The sequence below is a fragment of the Acomys russatus genome, chromosome 2, assembly GCF_903995435.1.
Source record: "Acomys russatus chromosome 2, mAcoRus1.1, whole genome shotgun sequence".
NCBI classification, from domain to species: Eukaryota; Metazoa; Chordata; class Mammalia; order Rodentia; family Muridae; genus Acomys; species Acomys russatus.
Genome location: NC_067138.1, coordinates 59,040,137 through 59,064,705, shown reverse-complemented (window position 1 = coordinate 59,064,705; position 24,569 = coordinate 59,040,137). Strand labels below are relative to the sequence as shown.

The following is a 24,569-nucleotide window of genomic DNA, read 5'->3' as shown; positions in this document are numbered from 1 at the left end:
AGAATATGGTACTAGGTGGGTCTGTTTTCACGGCACTCATGTCTGTCTGCAGGAGAAATTAACTTACCAACATAAATAACCAGTTTAAGGATAGAAGTCACATATTCCTTTACTATCAAAGAATAATGTGTTGATGTTCTGTAGAAAGTTCTTCTAGGAGTTCACATGAGAGAAATGAATCACTGTTGTCTGGGACCATGAAGAAAGTCTTTTTAGAAAGGTAGCTTTTGACTTGGATACTGAAAACTAGGTGTCCTTTTCTAGCTGTTCCAAGAGTGGCCGTGCATGACATGAACAAGCAGGAACTGTAATTTCTGCAATTCTGAGTTTATAAGTTACAGGATATGGACTGTTTGTGAATGACCATTAAAGGGGCCACACAGCAGTTGTGAGTGGCAGCCTAGTGATGCTGGTGCATAATTCAGCTAGGGATTGGCTCAGCAGTCACCTCCTTGCTCCTCTATTCACTCTTATTCTGTTCTCATTTTAGCATTTTAGACAAGGGGTGTGATGCTTCATGATTTAGGATTGATGGAGAGTACTGTACAGTTCCTCCCAGCTACTAAGGGTCTGCTACAGTGATTGAATATAACTCTTTGCCTAAAATACAGCCTATAGAGGGAAAGGGTTGGCATTAAGTATATAAAACTCCAAGACAACAGGCATGATCTGGGATCTCTTAAGAAAGCTAGAGTTGTTTATGTCTGTTGGGAGAAAGGGGAAAATGAATATGAGTGAATTAATATGAGATTATTTCTTGAGACAGGATCTTACTGTGTAGCTGTCCTAAAGCTTGTGGTCTTCCTGCCTGAACCTTCAGGGTGTAAAGATTACAAGCTTGCATTACTGCATCCAGTTAGAATGGATGTAACTGTAGTTCATTTTAGTTGGAGCATAGGGTATCCATGGAAAGCAATAGAATGTAACTGGGAAGGGAGGTTGCAGCTGATATGTGAGTAGCACTGAATGCCTGCTAGATGACATAAACTCTTATACGGTAGACAGAAAGCCCTCGGAGGTTTGTTATCAGGAGTCTCAACACATGAAGCCTTATTGGTCCTTCATGGGAGGCATTCAGTTTAGAGAGTATCATAATATTTCTCATTAAGGATATATTTGATTTGAAACTTCTGGTAGTAATCAACTAGGAAATTGTATTTATTTTTTAAATTAGGTACAACTCATAAATTATTTTAAAAATTAATCTTCAATATCACTGTTGATTTTTTTTTTTTTTTTACTCTAAAGCAGGTCCTCATGGGTTAGGGCCTCTTTCAAAAAGGCTCTGAGGCTTAGCCCTGGGTGACAGAGTGCTGGCTCGCATGTTGCCATAGTGTGGACAGATATATGTTAGTATTGTAACAATTAAAACTTGGAGCCTAGCAGAGTTGTACTCTGAGTGGCTCCACCTAACAGCACTTTGAAACAGATGCTCAGACTCAGTCAAACACTGAGCGGTGCATAAGGAGTTGTGAAAAAGTGGGGGGGGGGGGGGGAAGGACCTGGAGGAGACAGGAGCTCCACAAGAAAACCAACAGAGCCAACTAACCAGAGCCCAGAGGGACTTGCTGAGATTGAAGCATCATCCAAGGTCCATGTGTGGACTGGAATTAGGACTCCTACAAAGATGTAGCCAATGGGCAGCTCGGGGTTCATGTGGGAATAAGGGGAAACTGAGGTGGGGGGTTCTCTGACATGGACTCTGCTGCCGTCATTTTTATCACTTCCCCTTGGTGGGACTGCCTTGCCAGGCCACAGGGGAAGAGGATGTGCTTAGTCTTGGTCCCCTTTTGTGAGGAATAGGGAAAGGGTGGGGAGGGTGGAACTGGGAAGTGAGGAGGGGCGGGCCAGGATGTAAAGTGAATAGATAATTGATTAAAAACAAACAAGGGGCTGGAGAGATGGCTCAGAGGTTAAGAATACTGGCTGTTCTTCTAAAGGTCTTGAGTTCAATTCCCAGCAACCACATGGTAGCTCACAACCATCTGTAATGAGATCTGGTGCCCTCCTCTGGCATGCAGGTGTACATGCAAGCAGAATACTGTCTAAATAATAGATAAGTAAATCTTAAAAAAAAACAAAAAAACAACAAAAAGCCAACCAAAACCAAACAACAACAAAACAATTAAAACAACTTAATATTGAGAGAGTGGTTATTAAAAACATTTTCCAAAATTTATTTCTGAAAAATTTCATTTTAGCAGGTAATCAGCATTTCAATATGATATCTAATCTAGAGAGTAGTTTAATTTTTCAGTAACTTCTGTTGATTTTGACTACTTTTTCAGGTCTTCTGTTTTGCCACTATTTCAGCATACTGGACTACTGTGACAAGAAAGCCAATTTCTACCAAGAAAACCAAAGCTTAATGGAAGAGGGGGGATTCCTCAAAAGATGATTGTCCAGTAGCTTATTAAAGGACACCCTGGGCCTAGAGAGATGGCTCAGTGGTTAAGAGCACTGACTGCTCTTCCAGAGGATCTGGGTTCAATTCCCAGTACCCACCTGTCAACTCAAAACTGTCTATAACTCCAAGATCTGACACCCACAGATATACATGACACCCACAAATATACATGCAGGAAAAATGCCAATGCACATAAAAAAAATAAATCATCTATAAAAAAAAAAAGAAGACACCCTGGTAGAGTAGTCCATGTGTACAGAGAGAAGCAAAAAGTAGGGCATAGTTGGGACAGGATCTAGGTGGCTTTTAAGTCCTGGCTTCACTAGCCAAACAGGTAGCCTTGGAGGAAGATGGGAAGGGTAACAGAAGGAAAGATTTTGTGTTTCCCACAAACATCTCAGTTTTAAAACCCCTCTAGGTAATGCTGAAGAAGGCCCTACTATTGGAAGCTTTTTTTTTTTTTTTAATTGTTCCCTCCTTCCCTCCTTTTTCCACATAAATGCCATGCCACTTGGTGTGACGGTCACAGGACATCTTGTGGGAGTTCACTCTTCCTACCGTATGTGATCAGAGATTGAACTCAGGCCATCAAGCTTGGTGGCAAGCATCTTTACCCAATTAGCCATTTCACTAGCTCCATTTGAAGATCTTTAAATGCCAAGTTTTGTGCGACAGCCATGAGAATTCCCTTCTTTATGTAAGATCACATCACAGGCCACCTCAGACTGAATTGCATAATAGTTGGTTTACCTAATGTGTGTTGAAGAAATTAATCTCATGAATTGTGGAACATGGTTGGAAATAGCTCTCCATTGTTGTATTAACAACAACAACAAAATGATACAATGACCTGGAGAGAATAACTTAGGTTGTAAAATACCTTGAACTTTATGTCTATACTTAACTTATGTTGTCTGTTACATTTATAATATTTCACCATTGGAGGCTGTGTTCTCCATGACTATTATGATCTGCTACTTACACTTCTCCCCTCCCTACTCTGTGTGGCTATGTACATGTACATATCTGGGTGTTTCTAATTTAATTTATAAAAATTAAAAAGTTTACTTCAAGTGTAGTGATTCCTTTCTCCCCTTCTTGCTCTGGACCCACTTGTCTTTATTTCATGTGAATCATACACACATTTAAAGTGTAAAAGTGCTCCCCCAAGAGAGTCTTTATTTAGCCTAGGCCTGATATAAAGGAAACAATCTGCCTGTTAGTCTCGTAGAGCTTGGTAACAAGTCAAATAAGCTTTTCATATTGCTCATTAATAGACATGTTAACCCTAATAGGAAACCCCCTTTACTCCCTAGAGGGAAAAGAGACCACTGGGTCAGAGGCAGTTTTCTTGCTTTGGGTTGTAACAAAAACTAGATGCTAGCTGAATGCCAGTCTCTCAGTCACATATGTCCTAGTATATTTACCACAGGCAAATCAATTATTACTTCTTTTTCTTTATTAACTAGTATATAAGTATTTTGTCATAACTGTTCCAAAATTTTAAAAATTAAATTTAAATTTTAAATGTTACACTTTCTGTAAGCTTTTTCTTCTTCTTCTTCTTCTTCTTCTTCTTCTTCTTCTTCTTCTTCTTCTTCTTCTTCTTCTTTTTTTTTTGTAGTGGGAGGTGGGGAGGGAATGGGGTCTTACTCTGTAGCCATGGCTGACCTGGAACAAAGAGTCTCATTCACCTGTCTCTGGTTCCTAGGTGCTGAGATTAAAGGTGTGTGCCACAAGGCCCAGTGTGAAAGTATAGGTTTTAATAGGTAACTCTTGAAAAATTGGCTTCCCTTGGATTATGCAGAGATCATTATCTTCTTTCTTTTAAAGTTTGTTTTCTTTTTTTATGGAAAATAAAACTTTTTCCTATACTATATTGTGATCAGCTTCCCCTCCCCCAACTCCTCCTCCCAGGTCTTGTCTTCAGCCTTAGCACTTAATGGGGTTTGCCATTCTCTGCTGCTGCTTTGAGAACTTTTGAGACAGTATCATGCTGTAGGCATTTGTGCTTTGTTACCTTGTAGATACTTGGTAAATTCTGTTTAATGACTTGGTTTAGATAGTGATCAGCTTTGTTGCTCTGATTATTTTTTTGTTTCTACAGTTTTTTCCTTCCTATGTCCAACTGTAAATCTTACTGTTCTAATATAACTGAATTCCATACTTCTTTAAAATTGGTGATAAGTGTATGTGGGAAGGATCTTTTACTGTTGCTATGTATAGTAGAAGGTTTCTAAATTTTGAGACCTCTAACAAAAGACAGGTGAGGCAGGTTTATTTACTACACAGTCTAAAGAAGGAGGAGAACATTTATTTTCACTTTTAAGACTCCTGTAGGAGGAAGTGGGCATGTTTGAATGGTTGTATACCAAGGGGAACTCAGCAAGGCCTGGCTTCAGATTTCTTTGAATCTCCATTTTCAGAAATGAGGGCTTATGTTTTTTCCTGCAAGCCTAGTGCTTCTCAGCCTTCCTAATGCTGTGACCTTTTAATACAGCTTCTCATGTTGTGGTGACCCCCAACCATAAAATCATTTCATTGCAACTTCATAGCTGTCATTTTGCTACTCTTATGAACTGTAATGTAAATGTCTGATATTCAGACTATCTGTTATGTGACCCCTATGAAAGGGTCATTCCCCACTCCAAGGGGTTGTCACCTGTTGAGAATCACTGCTCTAGCTAATGTACATGTGGCCTACTTTAGAAGGTCAGAGAATTTTTTTTTTAAAGGCTGTTTCAGGAGAAGGAGGCCAGAGAGACTTTCTGCATCTGTTTTCTCAAATGACAGGATAACACATAGCATGCCTTAAACTGTATCAGTAATAAGTGGTCAGAGGAAGGAACTCTGCTCTTCCCAGATAACTTTGAGGCATTGAAAATCGTGAAAACATTTCTAAAACCTAATGTTGCTACTTACAATCACGTAAGCTTACTTTGAAGAGAAAATAGTAATGTTGTAAAGAATTACTTGAGTTGTTTACATGCTAGCATGAAAATGTTTGTATGTGTTTGTGTGTGTGTGTGTATGTTTGAGTAATTGGTGAATTACTAATGTTTGAAGTCATGTTCTAAGAACTAAGTGTCCATAAAGTAGCATCCAAAGGTATACCTGGCAGTTATTTGACTAGAACCTGACATTAGTTTTCACTTACTGTAAAGCATTGATCAGTGGCTGAATTTTAGCATATAAACTCTGTTTTGGACAAAAGATTCCCTGGGCAGCGGATACATTAAATTAAAGATGAAACCTAAGAATAAATATTACTTTCTAAAATAAGTAAAACTTTGCTAGTTTGTTTTAAATTTTAATCTTTTCTCTGCATTACAGTTGTTAGTTAGGCTAGATTCTCTTTGACAAGCTAGAACTCGGATTTCCACCTTAAGGTGAAAGTGAAAACATTGTTTTCTTCTAGTAGCTGACACCCAACACTTTATCACAGACAATGAAAACAATGCAAGTGCTTTCCAGGCAGGTCTCTCCAGTCTTCCCCAGTAGCTGTCTTGGATGCATGGAGGCTAAAATCCTTGAACTTAATTTCATATCAATACTACAGAATGGCTGGATAAATTAATAATTTTCTTAGTTACTTACAAACTGTCTGGAAGTGGAGGAATTTTCTAATTTCTAGGCTGGGAAGTTAGTATTTTTCCTATTTTAGCTAATAATAATTAAAATCAGATCGTTTTCTAAAAATAAGTAGAGCCAACTTTATTAATTTGTCTTAGACTGCTTTATTTACTTTTTATGGAAACTCTAATTTTAACCTTTTTAAAATTTCAGGTAACTTCGATTTTTACACCTATAACAGCTGAAATAACAAGTCTTGATTCAGAGAATATAGATGAAATTTTAAGTAAGTATTTTGATATTTTAAAAGTATGTTTACTTCTCTATAAATAATATATAAATAAAATCACAATAAGATTTCAGTTATCGATAATAATTAACAAGCTGGCATTCTGGCTCATTTCACTGAGTATATCAAAGAACTTTACGTTTTGATTATTAGTCAAATTTCTTAAAATGTGTTCTTTCCTGAGTTGCAAGGTTTTTCACTTTTTTGTTTGTTTGTCTTGGTATAGATACCATTCCTGACAATGTATGAGATGGCCTTCTAAGGCCCTGTAGTTTACACTTTACACTACTGAATATTAAGAACCATAGAGTGGAGCCTAGAATTTCTTTCTTTCATTTTAATTAAATGACTTATTCTCCAATCTCTTTTTAATAACATCCAGCTACATTCAGTAATTGTTGTATTGGATGTATTATTTGCTGACAATGTGATTGTAGATAGAACTAACTTGGGGGAATATTCTGATTTTTGCAGATATTAAAGAAAAGGTCAAGACTTGATTGATATCATGGGTGATTAGAACAAAGGAGATTTTAAAATACATGCAGCATCCATAAATTCTTTCTTCTTTAAAAAACAAAAACACTAAAAACAAGGAAGAAAATGACATATGACCAATGCATATGACCAAAGCCCTAAGTAATAGAGATAAAGAGGAATTAAGAGGCATAAATTACCTACATTGTTTTATGTTTGTGGAGCTTTAAGTGTCAAAAGTGTTCCCACCTCATAAGCTCTCTAGAGCAGTGTCTATATAAGCAGGTATCAGAAGGACCCAGAGGCTTGGCTTGCCAGAGCTGCTAGACTGCACCTAATTTGCATTTCTATAAGCTCCTGGGTGTTGTTGGAGCTTCTGGTACAGAAACCAGTTTGTGAATCACAGCTTGAATGAACAGGCAAGTGAACCAAAAATGTGGGAGTTAATGGGAGCAAAAAGTCACCGTTTTCATCCCTCTCACCTTCCAGGTTATGGAACATCTTTGTGTATTAGTTTCATGAGTGCTGGAAGGGTTTAAGTTTCTCTGAGTTTAATCAAAAGAAACTACTGTGTCTTTCTTGCACATCCTAAGAGATTTTGTGTGGCAGAGTGAGTATAAAGTGGGTAGGAACCAGGAAAAGTGGATTTTATAATGCTACAAGGTAGACTTCTGAGGATGACAAATAGTTAACTGTTCTGATCTTGCAGAGCTGGTTCCCAATCACTATGTGTATGGGATATTTAAAAAGTGGATCATTAAGCTCCAGACCATCCCACATTATGAGATAGGATTGCTTAGAAGTTTACATTGCTGCTCAAGAGTTGATCTCTTTTTTGTGCTATACTCATTTGAGACCCAGTGAAAGTGTACCTATCAATGGAGGGTTAAAGAAAGTGTTAGATTATATGTAAGCCAACTTTGCCTGATGAATGGCTTTCTGGGTGAGAGGTAACTATTGTGTATCTTTATTTGGCCGTTTGTAAATGGGAAAAGATCATGATGAAAATTGAATCTTTAAGTATGTCACACAGAAACAAATAACTTTAGTTTTGTTTTTCAATTTCAGATAATGCTGATGTTGCTTTAGTAAATTTTTATGCTGACTGGTAAGTAAGCTTGCTCTGGTTTTGGGTTTGGTGCCCTCCTCCTCTCCCTTTTCTTTCCCCAGTATAGGAGAGGGCACAGGTTGGAAGTTAGAATTTAGGTGTGGCAAGTTCATAAGAATAATGTTGATATTTTTCAACTTACACACTTTTTCCAGGAGGCTGGTAGTTGTTGCTCTGAATTGGATCCTGTTTCTGACCTTATATGGTACCCTGGGACCATTATCTTCTTTTCACTTCAGGTGGATTATCCCTTTTCTGAAGTGCTTTGGCTCAGAAGTGATTCATTTTTGGAATTATCCATAAACTTTTAGCAGTTGAGGGTCTCTGAAACTGTTTATAATTTGCAATTTCAGACTTTGAAATAAGAGATCTTCAACTTAGATACTGTTTTTGTTTTTTACTCTGTTTGTACCTTCCCTAACTGACTTTGAGGGGAGAAACAGTGTCTTCCTAGAATTCCAGGATCTAGAACATGATGTTTAAGTCTGCTAAAGAATGTGTGCTGGAGACAGGAAGAAGAGACAGTTAACTGAGGAATAATTTGAAACAGTGGCAAAATTGTTTTTATTAACTATTCCCTAAAAGGCTTACTGCCTGCCAGCTGCCACCACCCTGTTTGGGCCTGCAGTTTTCTGTGAGTCTCCTCTTTTATTATTCTGTGCCTCTAGCCTTACCTATTTCCACAATAGTCTCTGCACTGTAAGGCAGATTTCTGTGCTTCTAGTCTTACATATTTCTACAATATTCTCTGTAGTATAAGGCAGATTTCTTCCTTGCAGTGCAGATTAATTGAGTTTACACTGTACCTTCACCCTCCCTAATCTTTGGGTTAAAATTTAAGCCCCTGTCTTGACCTAGAAGGCCCCTCACGACTTGCTCATTTGCATCTCTTGCTTCCTTCTGCTTTCATCACACCAAGCTCTTTTTAACTTCTGTGAAAACATGTCCTCCTATACTGTTCTGCCATCTCCCCAACCTGGATGGACCACTTCTTGTTCTCATGTATTCTTTACTTGTTAACCATCTTTCAAATTGTAGATTAAGTGCCACTTCCAGTCATCTTCATCTATCAGGATTCCTTCTCTCAAGTCAGACTAGGAAATCTTGTTCAGTGTCCAGTTTGTAATAATTCAACATATGGCTTTTTAATTTTAATATCATGTAAAATATATACATTCAATAGAAACTGGATTTTCAATTGTGACCTCTGCCTGGGCTAGTGGCATGCAGTGATGGACTGTGGTGACAAGGGCTAGCTCCCGCCAGGCAGGTGATCGTGAGGGTGAAAAACTGATACTCTGAACTGTGCTGTTTCTGAGCTGCACTGTTTGAAGGGTAGGCATAGTTATTGCATTTTTGCCTTAAGATATTTTCAGTTCACTAATTAAGTTCCTTAGACTTAGCTCTTTTGTAAGTCAGAGAGCATCTGCATTTCCCACAGCCCCAGTCTTAACCAACTGTACATGCTACAATCTAGCTGGTGATTCCCAAATACAATCCTTACTTTGTGGAAATAGTTATCATAATTGTACTTTAAAATGTCATCCTCAAGCACTTTGAAAAATACATGCCTCATAAGTGCCTAACAGTGTCTCCTGAGTGAGCATATGGATGCATGATACTGGTACTTAAAGAACTTTAATAAAAAGCTGAAATTACATGGAAAATGCCACTTATAAAATATGTAATGGAAGTAGCATATTTCAAGGCAAATTAGAATTAATATTAGTCATAAAGTTTGATAGAAGATTATCTAGTCCAGACTTTCCAGGTAAGGAGACCTACAGGCGGAGAAGCAAAGCACTTTTCCTGATGGCCTGATCAGATTGTAGCACAGGGCAAAATAGAATGCAGTGTTCTTGACTGATGAAATCTGATTGTTAAGAGAAAGCAGAATTGTACACTCTCCTAACTTTATTGCAAAATCTGAGTTGGAAATGTTGACCAGTAGCAACATATTTGAGAAAACATACTACCTAAGGAATGTCTTCCACTATTAATGGTAAATTAATGTTCCTTTTCAACTGAGAAAACTTGAGTAATTTGCTGATAGGCTTACTGTATTTGCTTTCATAGACTAGACTCTAGTCTCTCTGGAAGTTGATTCTCTTATGTAGCTGTGGAGAACTACTATGATGCCTCAGAGAATAATAAGCCACAGTAGGCGCTTAGTAATGCTGTGAGTGTGGCAAGCCCTGTATTATTTTTCTAAGGCTCAGGAATGCCCTGCAGGTAGGTATTATAATTTCCATTTTAGATTGAGGAAGTAGAGGTTCAGAAAGGCCATCTGCTAGTAAGTGGTGGATTTGGGATTTAAACTTAGGTATGTCTAAATCTTAAACTTATTTCTCTCCTATTAGATCATAATAGTAAACGACCCCAAAGTGTCTGCAAGACAGCTCTTTAGTTGATTTGTTAAGCATTGTTTGAGCCCTGGATTGGAGATGCATTCAGAAGACCATGAGAGATGGATCTATTGCTTTTGTTGTGGCACCTGTGTAAATGTAGCGTTTACATACACACGAAGGTGCAGCAATACTGAAATTGACCTTCCCATTTAAAGTTTTAGTATTTAAACTGATAGCATTTTTAACATGAATCTGCTTAAAAACTTAATGGGACAGCAAAAGTGGGGAGTCCAGAGAGGAGCTCTTGATGTGGGGCTCCCTTTGCTCCTTCCATCAGTTCTCTAGGAGCCACGTGTAAAGCTCAGAGCCACAGTCAGGCCCTGTCTGTGCCTCCCACCCTCTACCTAGCCTATTTGCAGACGTTTAGTACTCACAGACCTGGGGTTCCGGCTCTTCTAGTTTTTTAATTCATCAGCTTGCTCACCTAACAGACATCTATTGAATGCTTATTAGAATATGTAGTCAAATAAGACACAGTCCATGATGTCCACAGATCCGTCCTACCTATCCCAGATGGGAGATTTAAGATGCTAAGGAGGAAAGAACTACTTGAAAACAGGAGTCTGAAAGATACAGATTGGATTTCCTTGATGTATTCTAGGACATCTTAGGAAGTTAGGTGAGTAGGCTAGAGAGAGATACAAAAGAAATAGGGAGGAGGTGTAATTCTACATCCTTTCACATGTTCTTTATGGATTATTGCTAATAAAAGGTCCCACATAGATTTGAATATATGGGCTTCTTCAAGAAAATGTCTTCTTGTATAAGGGCTCTAAAGACAGTAGTAGCAATTATAGTGTTTTGCCATATTCTTCTCAGTACCTTTTTTCCATGAAATGTCTATTCTCCCCAGCTGGTTGTTTGTGTGCATTATGTATTCTTCCCCCCCCCTCAAGTCCCTTTAATCACCCACAATTTGTATTTCTCAAGTGCTTTGCCTAATGGTGAGCAGTAAGGATTAGAAGTAACAATTTCCTGGAATATTATGACCCTCTTTTAAATAGGTGTGGGAGGGAGGGGAAAATGGTCAGGAAGTCTTTAGGAATTTGAATATTTGTTTCTGGACATAGTAAGTTTCTGTGCTTACAGATATAAAGGCCTATTTTAATATGGGGATATATTTTTAAGAGAAAACACTAATTTTATGCCATGTATTGTTTCAAAAGAACTGTTTTATTTAGTACATTAACTGATGTCTGAGATTGATGGAGTAGCCAGGTGGATTGATCTAGCATTTGCAATAAACTAAGCAGTCCAGAAATTGGGAATATGTTCATTGTTCAGAGAAAGCTGATTTCTTCTATAAGCACGCAGATCTTAGCAGTGTAGGGTAGAGTGTATGCTGCAGGCTTGTGTCATGGCCTCTGTGAGAGATACATAGCTACATGCGCTATAAAACTAGCCGTTAATCATAAGGCAAAACGACAGACCGACTTCATACTTTACACAATATTAAATTAGAGAGTACAGCTTTGAATTCAAGTGTTTTCCTTTCATTCACTGACAGACATCATGATTCAATTGAATGTGTGATTGTCTCACAAGTTGTTTATTGTACATATGCTAAACATCAGTGAGTGATAACTGAAGTAAGATCCTGTGCCTTCTGCGCTTCCCTGCTAATTGGTGTGCTTGTCTGTGTGTAGGTGTCGTTTCAGCCAGATGTTGCATCCAATTTTTGAGGAAGCATCTGATGTCATTAAGGAAGAATATCCAGACAAAAATCAAGTAGTATTTGCCAGAGTTGATTGTGATCAGCACTGTAAGTAACTAAGTAGGAAGTCTGAAAGAAATGTCCTGACCCTTCCTCTACGCATGCGTGCACTGTGTTGTTTTTGTTTTTCTTTTTTCAAATGGCCTGCTTTAAGTAAAGAAATCTAAAAAGGTCTGGAACCTAGAATAAATGTCTAATCTTTCATCTTTTCTGTCTTTTTAACACTCCATGTTGCCTATATAAAAGGTACTTGTGGGTTTTTTTATTTTGTTTTGTTTTTTTAATTAAAATACAGCAGGTCAAGTATATAGGTACCAAATCATAACTAACTACATTTTCTGCCAAAGCAAACACTAGAATCAGTAAATATAGGTGAACTATATTTTTGGAAGACAAATGAGGATTTTTGTTGCTCCGAGAAGCATGTAAAATATGATAATATTCAATTTAAGTAAGAGTGAAAATCCTACAGAAATATGATCCTCATTTCAAATAAGACAGTGTCTCATTTGTCTTATTTTTGTGTTTCTGTTTGTTATCTTTAAGAGTCTGCTTTGTGTTTGAAGTGTAGTTAGCTGCAGTTACTATCATAATTATTGAATTATTAAAAAACGTTAGACTCTAAAAATCTATTTTCTTGTGTTTTGTCTCTCTGTGCAATGTACTTTATAAACTCTCTGGTTTTTAATATAATAGCGCTGTTTTCCAAGTTGAACTAGTGAGCTAGCAGTAAATGCTTCCTCCCAAATGCCCCACTTACTACCCCAGCCTTTCCTTCTCAGGACTCTAAGTAATTAGAACTTGGTAGGTCTGTGTTGGGGTCTTAGCTGTCTCATCAGCTGCACTGTGAGTTCCTCGAGACAGCACTTTCTCTTTTCCCTTTTCTTCATGCTCCCAGTTGTAAAGACAGTACAACTTACTAATCTCTATATGTCATGCATTTGGCAGTTTCTAGAAGACAAAACAACTTATTAAAAATTTCTTTACATTGAGCTCTTGGTGAGCTACTGTGTACAAAGCTGCCTCCTTTATACTTGGAGTTATTCTGCTCCTGAATACCTGTTCTCTGTCTGTCTGTCTGTCTGTTTCACTCTTTCCATTTTTCCAGGTATAGAAACAAATAAAGTGGCTTAACCAGTGTTGCACAGCACAGTGTTCATTAAGCTGGAACTAGAATCCTGGTCTGACTAAAGGCCTCCACAAAACAGCTTTCTCCTTTTCTGCTCCATTCTGAGAGCATTGTAAGGATTTACTGGCACTGCTCAATGCCGTGTGGAAGAGCGTTTTCTAACAGCACATCATTTTGAACATAAGCTATATGCCATGTTTCTGCACAGATGGATTAAATAAAGAGGGCAGTAAAAGTTGTAGGTACAAGCATAGACGATGTCTCCATACTGCTTGCTTTTTGGAGTACTTTCCTCCTGTCCTTTCACTGACAGAGAACATGGCATGCTTGGTGTGGGCTCAGCGTTCAGATCTGTCTACTCTCTTTGTATTTAATTAGATGCTACAATGCAAAGACGAGTCTTTGAGTCCCTACCAACACTGAATTTGAACCATTGTGCTTTCAAGCTCGCAGTCATGGGAGAGATGATAAGTTATTTCTACCAGCTATGTACATCATTTATGACACCTTTTAAACAGAAAACGCCTAAACTAAATCGCACGTTATTATGAGCTTCCTTTTATCTAGGAAAATAGCCATAGTTCAGATGTTGTTTTTAATCCGTCATTGTTAACTGGAGAAAGTTACATCTGCAGTGCTAGGTCCTCCCTAAATAGTTTTCTCATTTGGTAACTTTCCCCTTCAAAAGTGATAGTGTGAAACTTACTGGTGATTTACTCACATATTGTGATCTAGTCACCCTTTTGGTGTTTTCCTTAGTTTTGTAAGCTGCTCTCTACCCTTCCTAGTTTGTATTGGAAAAATTCTGAGCAGAGATAGCGTTAGGAATTCTGTGGTCTGGGAAGTGCCTGTTGGTCAGAACACTCTGTGAGGCTTGCTTTCTGTAATTAGGTGTTTTAAAGATACAATTGGCACGTGACTCCCAGGGTTAAATGGAACACTGGTTGTAAACTTTGATATGTGCTTACATCATGCTTTCGTCTCTACAGCTAAGATTCCTGCCATCCCTTCAAATTCTCATTGTGCCTTTTATGTACTCAAACCTTTACCAGATCTCTTTTTGTTCGTTTTCTAGAATTTTATGTAAGTAGAATCATATAGTATGAATGCTTCTTTTCCTCCTCCTTTCGGTTAGCTTGGTTATTTTGAGATTATTCCATGTTGTATGGTATTATTAATTAATTTAAGGGTTTTTGTTGCTTTTGAAACAGGGTCTCACTATATAGCCCTAGCTGGCCTTGAACTCATTGATATCCCCCAGCCTCTGCCTTTGGAGTGCTGGGATTAAAGACACACCCCACTATGCCTGGTCCAATTAGCTTTAATATTCAGTGACATTCTGTTGTTACTGATAGTACTGAGCTTGATAATGTTTTCATGTGCTCATATGATAGCTGTATATCTTTGATAAAGTATCTGTTAAAATTATACATTTTTTTGGATTATTTATCTTCTTACAATGCTTGTAAGTTTATTTATTTGGTATTTTTTTTTTTTTGAGTTTTAGTTCTTTTTAAATGTACTGTTTGTAAATATTTTCTCCCATTCTGCTCAGTGACTTTTTTAAAAAATTGGATAGAATACCTATGATATACAATTGCCACCTGGACTGTGCTTCTGTGTAGCTCCAGTAGTGTTACATTATGTTTGCATTGTTTTTACCCAGCCTGTAGATCTTTTCTTATCTTGTGAAACTGAACTGCTGTAGCTATGAAACAGCAGCGTCTCATTTCTCCTAACCCTCAGCCCTTGCAAACTGCCATTCTACTTTCTATTTCTAGAATATGACCATTCTAGGTAGCCTGCTTAAGTAGAATCATACACTATCTTTGTCATTGGTTTATTTCGCGTGACGTAATCTTGTCAAGACCAGTTCCTTGTCAAGGCATATGCTACAATTTTCCTTTTTAAAGTAAATATCCCAGTATTTATTATATAAGTATATTATAGTAATGAAAGTTACATGAATCTATTTTGTTGTACTAAAACTTAAAGGAAATAATTTCTTTTTGTTTGACTTATTCAAATTGCCCAAATCACTGCTTAGTATGTAGTGATTACTAAGTAAAAAATGATTTAAACACAAACACGACAGTACTGTAACTGATCCAATAGCCAAGACAGGTGCAAAGTGACTAATGGGCAGGCAGTGTATGCAATGTGGATATGCAGTATATGCAGTGTATCCAATGTGGATATGCAGTGTATGCAGTGTGAATATGCAGTGTATGTAGTTTGGATATGCAGTGTATGCAGTATAAATACTCAGTGTATGTCATGTGGGTATGCAGTATAGATACTCAGTGTATGTCATGTGGATATGCAGTGTATGTAGTGTGGATACTCAGTGTATGTCATGTGGATATGCAGTGTATGTAGTGTGGATATGCAGTGTATGCAGTATAAATACTCAGTGTATGTCATGTGGGTATGCAGTGTATGTTGTGTGGATATGCAGTGTATGCAGTATAAATACTCAGTGTATGTCATGTGGGTATGCAGTGTAGATACTCAGTGTATGTCATGTGGATATGCAGTGTATGTAGTGTAAATACTCAGTGTATGTCATGTGGATATGCAGTGTATGTAGTGTGGATACTCAGTGTATGTCATGTGGATATGCGGTGTATGCAGTGTAGATACTCAGTGTATGTCGTGTGGATATGCGGTGTATGCAGTGTAGATACTCAGTGTATGTCATGTGGATATGCAGTGTATGTAGTGTGGATATGCCAGGTAATGGAAAATCTAGTGAGCCACTAGGAGGAAGTAAAACTTGAGATTTCATTATGCCACTTAGAGCGGTGTTCAGTTTCATAGCTTAATTTATTTCTGGAAATTTTTTTTTAATTGAATAAATCATTCGTATAACATCTCAATTGCTATCCCATCCCATGCATCCTCCCATACCTCCCTCCCACTTTCACCCCATTCACCTTTCCTATGACTGACTGAGGGGCACCTCTTCCCCCTGAATATGATGCTAAGGTATCAAGTCTTTTCTTGGTAGTCTGCTATCCTTCCTCTGAGTGCCATCAGGCCTCCCTATCCAGGGGACATGGCCAAATATGGGGCACCAGGGTTCCTGTGAAAGCCAGTCTCCAGTCTCCACTTAACTGTGGAGAATGTCCTGTCCATTGGCTAGATCTGGGTAGGGGTTTGATGCTGACTGCACATATTGTTCTTGGTTGGGGCCATAGTTCAAGCAGAACCCCTGGGCCCAGATCCGCCCATCATAGTGTTCTTCTTTAGGTTTCTAGGACCCTCTGGATCCTTCTCCTATACTTCTCTCACCTAGAGTCCCAGTAGGATGTCCTCACCTCTACCCCACTTTCCTAGTAAGTGAAGACTTTCATAGGACATGCCCCTTGGGCTAGTTTATTTCTGGAAGTTTTTATGTAGTATTTTTGGGCTACAGTTCACTATGAATGTAAAGTTATTATATATCACATTTTTTTAGCCATCATTTTAAGTTTGTTGGTAGTGCACAAATGTTTCAGTTTTCTCCATATCCTTGCTAACAGTATAAATTATAAATAATGCATGTACTAAGTTTTCAAAATACCTGCTATGTAATAGGTATGCGGTGATATGGCTGGTTTATATTCCCTCAAGTGTAGTGACGTTGAATATCTTGATGGCTTTTTGTGTGGTTGTTTGTTTGTTTGTTTTGGTTTTTCAAGACAGGGCTTCTCTGTGTAGCCTGGATTGTCCTGGGACTGTCTTTGTAGACTAGGCTGGCCTTGAACTCACAGAGAACCACCTGCTTCTGCTTCCTGAGTGCTGAGATTAAAGGCCTGTGCCACCATGCCTCGTGATGTTGAGTGTCTTTAAATATGCTTGTTGGTTATTGAAGAAATGTTCACTCACATTCTTTGCTCATTTTTATATCAGTTTCTATCTTCTTTCTGAATGGTTGGATGTGTGTGTGTGTGTGTGTGTGTGTGTGTGTGTGTGTGTGTGTGTGTGTTTTAGTTATTAATCCTTTATCACATATGATTTCCAGATATTTTTCTTATCTTGTAGGTTGTCTTTTGCTTTGTTGGTTGTCTCTTTGTGCATAGTTTTGTTTTTTTTTTTTTTTTCTCAATCTTGTTGTAGTCGGGTTTATCTTTTTACATTTTTTTCACCCATGTTTTAGGTATCATAGCTAAGAAATTATAGTAAATCCAATGTCAGTAAGTGCTCCTATGCTTTAATACCTCTCCAATCTTAGGCCTTACATTTAGGTCTTTGGAACTTTTTTTACTTAATTTATATGTATGGAATAAGGTAGGAGTCTAATATTTTTGTACATTTTTGTGTATGTAAGGTATCCAGGCTGTCTGGAACCATTTGTTGAAGAGGACCCCTACCGCCCAGGTAGTTGGTTATGACATCTTTATAAAGCAACAGCTAATGGTGTGTGTGATTGTTTATTTCCAGGTTCTCTGGTCTGTACCATGATCTCTATCAGACAGTTTTATTGTAGCTCTGTGTGTGATAAGGTTTGAAATATGAAAATGTGAGACTTCAACTTTGTTCAGAATTGCCTTTTGTTGTTATTTTCATTTTTTATTATACTTAATTATTTTGTTTATTTTTTATGTGTTGTACATGCCACAACATGGGACAATCAATTTTCTCCTTCCACCATGTAAGTCCTGGGGATCAAACTCAAGTTGTCAGTCAGGCTTGGTTACAGTCATTTTTATCTTATTGCCCTCCCCACTTTTTATACATTTTAAAAAGTAAAATATAATTACTCCATTTCCTCCTTCCCTCCCCACTCTCTGTCCCTCTCATGCCTCCTCCACACCATTAATGGTCTCTTTTTCTTTAATTATTATTGTTACCAATATATGTGCATAAATATATAAATACAACTTGCTGAGTCTGCTTAGAGTTTGTTGTATGTTTATGATTTTAGGTTGGCCATTTGATGTTGATAGCCAGTTAGGGAACTCATCGCTGAGGAAGACTAATTTTTCTCTCTCAGCTGTTGTAAATTTTTTGAAGTTCTTTGTCTAAGGAATGGGGTCCCATGAGCATCCCCGCTCTATGTTAGTGTGTCTATTGGTATTGTCATTGTTTACGGCTTGTCTAGGCAGCCATGTTGCTGAGGTGTCAGATGTAGCTTCCTTGTTTCTAGGAGACAATCTCACAGCAGACTTCCTGGTCCTTTGGCTCTTACTATCTTTCTACCCCATATTCCACAATGTCGCCTGAGCTTTGGGTGCAAGAGTTGTGTTGTAGCTGTAATCATTGCTCTTTGGTTTTTTTGTTTGTTTATTTGAGAGAGGGTCTCCTTAAGTAGCCCAGGCTACCCTGAGGCTTACTATGTAGCCCAGGATAGTCTTGAACTTATAACCATCTACAAAGTTCTGAGATTGCAGCCCTGTAGCACCACACTTAGCTTAAAAGTCTTCTGAAGTGTATATGTTCTGAATTTTAAAATATCTTTTATAGATTTATTTTATGTATGTCAATGTTTTGCCTGTATGTATGTACGTATGTATATATGTATTACACCATGTATGTGCATGGTCTCTGCAGAGTTGAGAAGAGGGAATCAGATCTCCTGGGGTTGTCTCTAGACCACCATGTAGATACTGGGAACTGAGCTCAGGCCCTCTGCAGGAGGAATAAATAAATGCTCTTGACCACTGAGCCATCCTTCCAATCTCATGGTCTTAGTTCTGATGAAATCCTGCTTACTAATTTTTAATGGACCAGACTTTGGATTTCTTAGAAGTCTGTTCCCTTCCCACTACTGTAAAATGTTTCTGTCATGTTTTCTTCAATAAATTTCATAATATGAAAGTTTGCATTTGTGCCCATTGATCATTTGGATTTAGTTTTTATGTGTGAAATGTATGAGTTAAAGTGGGTAGGTGGTTTGTTGTATTCAGTCATTAAACAGATCTGTCATTACATGTTGAGGGAAAACTCTGTCCCATTTTCACTAACTGCCTTAGCGTCTTTGTTGACATGAACTGGGCCTGTACTTAAGGCTCTACTTCTGGTCTTTTCCTGTACTATTGATCAAGTGACTACTCATGCCGTATCTTGTGGATTGTTACAGTTTATAGAGTGTCTTGAAAACAAGTGGTATAAACCTTTCAACTATGTAATATTTTTTTCAGAGTGGGTTTGACTGTTTTAGTGGTTTTGGATTTCCATATGACTCCTAGAAACAGCTTGTTATTTTCTAACAATAAATGGAAATGCCAGGATTCAAATTAGAGTTAACTTCACTGAGACCATTTTGGGGAGAATTATTATTTTAGTAATCTTAAATCTTAAATCTTTTGGTCCATCAAACACACAGAGATCCCTCTGCCTCTGCCTCCCCAAGTACCAGGATTTCAGGCTTGTACCACTGCACCCAGCTCCACAAACACACACACTCACTCTCTCTCTCTCTCTCTCTCTCTCTTGCTTTTTCAAGACAGGGTTTCTCTGTGTAACCTTAACTGTCCTGGACTTGCTTTGTAGACCAGGCTTTCCTCGAGCTTGCAGTGATCCGCCTGTCTCTGCCTCCTAAGTCCTGGGAATTAGAGGTAGAGGTGTGTGCCACCACCACCTGGCTCCACAAACATTCTTAATCTTACCTTGTATTTAGATATTTTCAGTTTCAGCAATGTTTTCTCGTTTTTTTTTTTAGTTTACATATATTATTTTGATACTTTTCTTGTTGTGGTTTTGAAGACAGGGTTGTTCTGTGTAGCCTTTGCTATCCTAGAACTGCATTTTATGTAACGTCACTGTCAAAACCGAAAACCAGTACTGAGCTACACTCAGTGCACTGTGACCAGCTCTTCCACTGTTATCCAGGCTAATTGATTTTACTCATCAGATCTTGGGTCTTCTGGCTTTTTTTTTTTTTTTTTTAATCTTTATTTTTTCAGAACCTAGACAATTCCAAGGAATATTGGCTGCATGATTTGTAGACTATTTTTAAATTGGGGTCTAGGCTTCCCCCAATCCCAGGTTTTGCACATCTTCTATGAGATGTATTTTTTTATTAATTTATTCATATTACATCTCCATTGTTAGCCCTTCCCCTGTTTCCTCCCATTCTTCCCTCCCTCCCACTTCCCCCCTTCTCCCCTCCCCTATGTCTGTGATTGAGGGAGACCTCCTCCCCCTATATATGCTCTTAGAATATTGAGTCTCTTCTTGGTAACTAGCTATCCTTCCTCTGAGTGCCGCCAGGCCTCCCCATCCAGGGGACATGGTCAGAAAAGGGGGCACCAGAGTTCATGTGAGAGTCAGATCTCACTCTCCACTCAACGGTGGAGAATATCATGTTCGTCGGCTAGGTCTTGGTAGGGATTCGAACTTTAATGCCTATATTCTCCTTGGCTGGTGCCTTAGTTTGAGGAGGACCCCAGGACCCAGATCTGCCTGTCATAAAGTTCTTCTTGTAGGTTTCCAGGACCCTGTGGGTCCTACTATTTCCCCATTCTTCCATGCTACTCTTGCCTAAAGTCTCAATAGGATGTCCTCTCCTCTGACCCACTTTCTTGGTAAGTAAAGTTTTTCATGGTATGTATCCCTTGGACTAGTGTTTTGATATAAGTGAGTATATACCGTTTGTCTCTTTTTGCTTCTGGGTGAACTCACTCATGATAATTTCTAGATCAATCCATTTGTCCACAAATTTCGGGAATTCCTTGTTTTTAATAGCTGAGTAGTATTCCATAGTATAAATATACCACAGTTTCTTAGTCCATTCTTCTACTGAGGGACATTAGGCTGTTTCCATGTTCTGGCTATTATGTATAAAGCAGCTATGAACATGGTTGAGCATATGTCCCTGTTGTGTGGTAGGGCATTTTCTGGGTATATTCCAAGGAGTGGGATAGCTGGGTCTTGAGGAAGCCCTATTCCCATTTTTCTGAGAAAGCGTCAGATAGCTTTCCAAAGTGGTTGTACTAGTTTGCATTCCCACCAGCAATGAAGGAGTGTTCTTCTCTCTCCACATCCTCGCCAACATGTGGTGTCATTTGAGTTTTTGATCTTAGCCATTCTGATGGGTGTAAGATGGAATCTCAGTGTCGTTTTGATTTGCATTCCTCTGATGACTAACGAGGACGAGCATTTCTTTAAATGTTTCTCGGCCATTTGATATTCCTCTGTTGAGAACTCTGTTGAGAGTTCCAAGCCCCATTTCGCAATTGGGTTGTTTGGTTTTGTGGTGTTTAATTTCTTGAGTTCTTTATATATTTTGGATATTAAACCTTTGTCAGATGAAGGGTTGGTGAAGATCTTTTACCAGTCTGTAGGCTGTCACTTTGTTCTACTGACAGTGTCTCCTGCCTTACAGAAGCTTCTCAGCCTCATGAGGTCCCATTTATTAATTGTTGACATTAAGGCCTGGGCTGTTGGTGTACTGTTCAGGAAGTTGTTTTCTGTGCCTATGTGTCCCAGTCTCTTTCCCACTTTTTCCTCTAACTGAATTAATGTCTCTGGTTTTAAGTTGAGGTCTTTAATCCACTTGGACTTGAGTTTTGTGCATGGTGACAAATAAGGGTCTAATTGCATTTTTCTACATGTAGACATCCAGTTAGACCAGCACCATTTGTTGAAGATGCTATCCTTTTTCCATTGAATAGGTTTGGCTTCTTTGTCAAAAATCAAGTGAGCAAATGTGTGTGGATTCATCTCTGGGTCTTCAATTTGATTCCATTGATCCACCAGCCTATTGCTTTGCCAGTACCATGCTGTTTTAATTACTGTTGCTCTGTACTACAGCTTGAGATCAGGTATGGAGATTCCTCCAGAGGATCTTTTATTGTATAGGATTGTTTTTGCTATTCTGGGCTTTTTATTTCTCCATATGAATTTGAGAATTGATCTTTCAATATCTTCAAAATATTTTGTAGGTATTTTGATAGGGATTGCGTTGAATCTGTAAATTGCTTTTGGTAAGATGGTCATTTTTACTATGTTGATTCTCCCAATCCACAAACAAGGTAAATCCCTCCATCTTCTGATGTCATCTTCAATCTCTTTCTTCAGAGGTTTGAAGGTTTTTTTCGAATAAGTCCTTCACTTGCTTGGTTAGAGTTACTTCTAGATATTTAAATTGTTTGTGGCTATCGTGAAGGGAGTAGTTTTCCTAATTTCTTCCTCTGCCTGTTTGTCATTTGTATACAGGAAAGCTACTGACTTTTTTGAGTTTATTTTGTATCCTGCCAATTTGCTGAAGGTGTTTATCAGCTGTAGGAGTTCTCTGGTGGAATTTTGGGGGTCAGTTATATACACTATCATATCATCTGCAAATAGGGATAATTTGACTTCTTCCTTTCCCATTTGGATCCCCTTGATCTCTTTTTGCTGTCTTATTGCTCTGGCTAGAACTTCAAGAACTATATTAAAGAGATATGGGGACAGAGGGCAGCCTTGTCTGGTCCCTGATTTTAGAGGGATTTCTTTGAGTATCTCTCATTTAATTTAATGTTGGCTGTTGGTTTGCTGTATATAGCCTTTATTATGTTTAGATAAGTGCCTTGTATTCCCGATCTCTTCAGAACTTTAAACATAAGTGGGTGTTGGATTTTGTCAAATGCTTTTTCTGCATCTAAAGAGATGATCATGTGGTTTTTCTCTTTCAGTTTGTTTATATGATGGATTACTTTGATGGATTTCCGTATGTTAAACCATCCCTGCATGCCTGGAATGAATCCTACCTGGTCATGGTGAATGATGTCTTTGATCTGCTGTTGTATTCACTTTGCGAGTATTTTGTTGAGTATTTTTGCATCAATGTTCATAAGAGAAATTGGTCTGAAATTCTCTTTTTTTGTTGGGTCTTTTTGAGGTTTAGGTATCAATGTGACTGTGGCCTCATAGAAGGAATTTGGTAATATTCCGTCCATTTCTATCTTTCGGAATAGCTTGAATAGTATCAGTATTAGCTCCTCTTTGAAGGACTGGTAGAATTCTGTGCTAAAACCATCTGGCCCTGGGCTTTTTTTTGGTTGGGAGACTATCAATGGTTGCTTCTATTTCTATAGGTGAAATAGGGCTATTTAATTTGTTTATCTGGTCTTGGTTCAATTTTGGCAAATGGAATCGGTTGAGAAATTTGTCCATTTCCCTTAAATTTTCGAATTTTGTGGCATAAATGCCTTTAAAGTAGGTTCTTACGATTCTTTGTATTTCTTCAGTGTCTGTTGTTATGCCTTCCTTTTCATTTCTGATCTTGTTAATTTGGATAGTGTTTCTCTGTCTTTTAGTTAGATTGGCTAACGGTTTGTCTATTTTGTTAATTTTCTCAAAGAACCAGCTCTTGGTTTTGTTGATTTTTTTTGATTGTTCTCTTTGTTTCTAATTTATTGATTTCAGCCCTGAGTTTGATTGTTTCTAGGCGTCTACTCCTCTTGGGTGTTTCTGCTTCTTTTTTTTCTAGAGCTTCCAGATGTGTTGTTAAGTTGTTTATGTGGGATGATTTCATTTTCTTTTTAAAGGCACTTAGTTCTATGAATTTTCCTCTTAGCACTGCTTTCAATGTGTCCCACAAATTTGGGTATGTTGTTCCATCATTTCATTGAATTTCAGGAAGTCTTTTATTTCTTCCTTTATTTCTTCCGTGACCCATGTGTCATTAAGTAGAAGGTTGTTTAGTTTCCACGTGTTAGTATGCTTTTTGTTATTTCTGTTGTTGTTGAAGTCCAGCCTTAGACCATGGTGATCTGATAAGATACATGGTATTATTTCAATCTTCTTGTATCTGTTGAGGTTTGCTTCGTGACTAACTATGTGATCAATTTTAAAGAACGTTCCATGGGGTGCTGAGAAAAAGGTATAATCCTTTGCGTTTGGGTGGAAAGTTCTGTAGATATCTGTTAGATCCTTTTGATTCATGATATTGGTTAATGAGGTTAGTTCCCAGCTTAGTTTTTGAATCAAAGACCTATCCTTGAGTGAAAGTGGGGTGTTGAAGTCTCCCACTATTAATGTGTGGGTATCGATGAGTGGGGCAAGCTTTGTTAATAACTCTTACAAATGTGGGAGCCTTTGTATTCGGAGCATAGATGTTCAAAATCGTGATGTCTTCTTGGTTGACTTTACCTTTGACGAGTACGAAGTGTCCATCCTCATCTCTTTTGATTAATTTTGGTTGAAAGTCTATTTTATTAGATATTAGAATGGCTATCCCAGCTTGTTTCTTGTGATCATTTGCTTGGAATATTTTTCCCCAACCTTTTACTCTGAGGCAATGTCTGTCCTTGTGGCTGAGGTGTGTTTCTTGAATGCAGAAGAATGTTGGGTCATGTTTATGCATCCACTCCGTTAGTCTGTGTCTTTTTTTTTTTTTTTTTGGGAGAATTGAGACCATTGACGTTGAGAGCTATTAATGACCAGTGATTGGTAAGTCCCTTCATTTTTGGTATTTGTAACAGTCAAGATTTTGTGAGGTTGTGATTTTGCAATGGTATAGTTACCTATTTCCTATGTAGTTTTGGTTGTAGTT

General features: G+C 38.1%; 1 protein-coding gene across 1 annotated transcript in view; it reads left to right on the top strand.

Moving 5' to 3' along the window:
* Nucleotides 1-24,569, top strand: part of Erp44 (endoplasmic reticulum protein 44) — a 90,510-nt gene that overhangs the window by 25,282 nt on the left and 40,659 nt on the right. Inside the window, exons 2-4 of the mRNA XM_051161894.1 lie at nt 6,194-6,266; nt 7,815-7,854; nt 11,909-12,024. Coding sequence (XP_051017851.1) covers nt 6,194-6,266; nt 7,815-7,854; nt 11,909-12,024 — 229 coding nt within the window. The remainder of the gene's footprint in view (nt 1-6,193; nt 6,267-7,814; nt 7,855-11,908; nt 12,025-24,569) is intronic.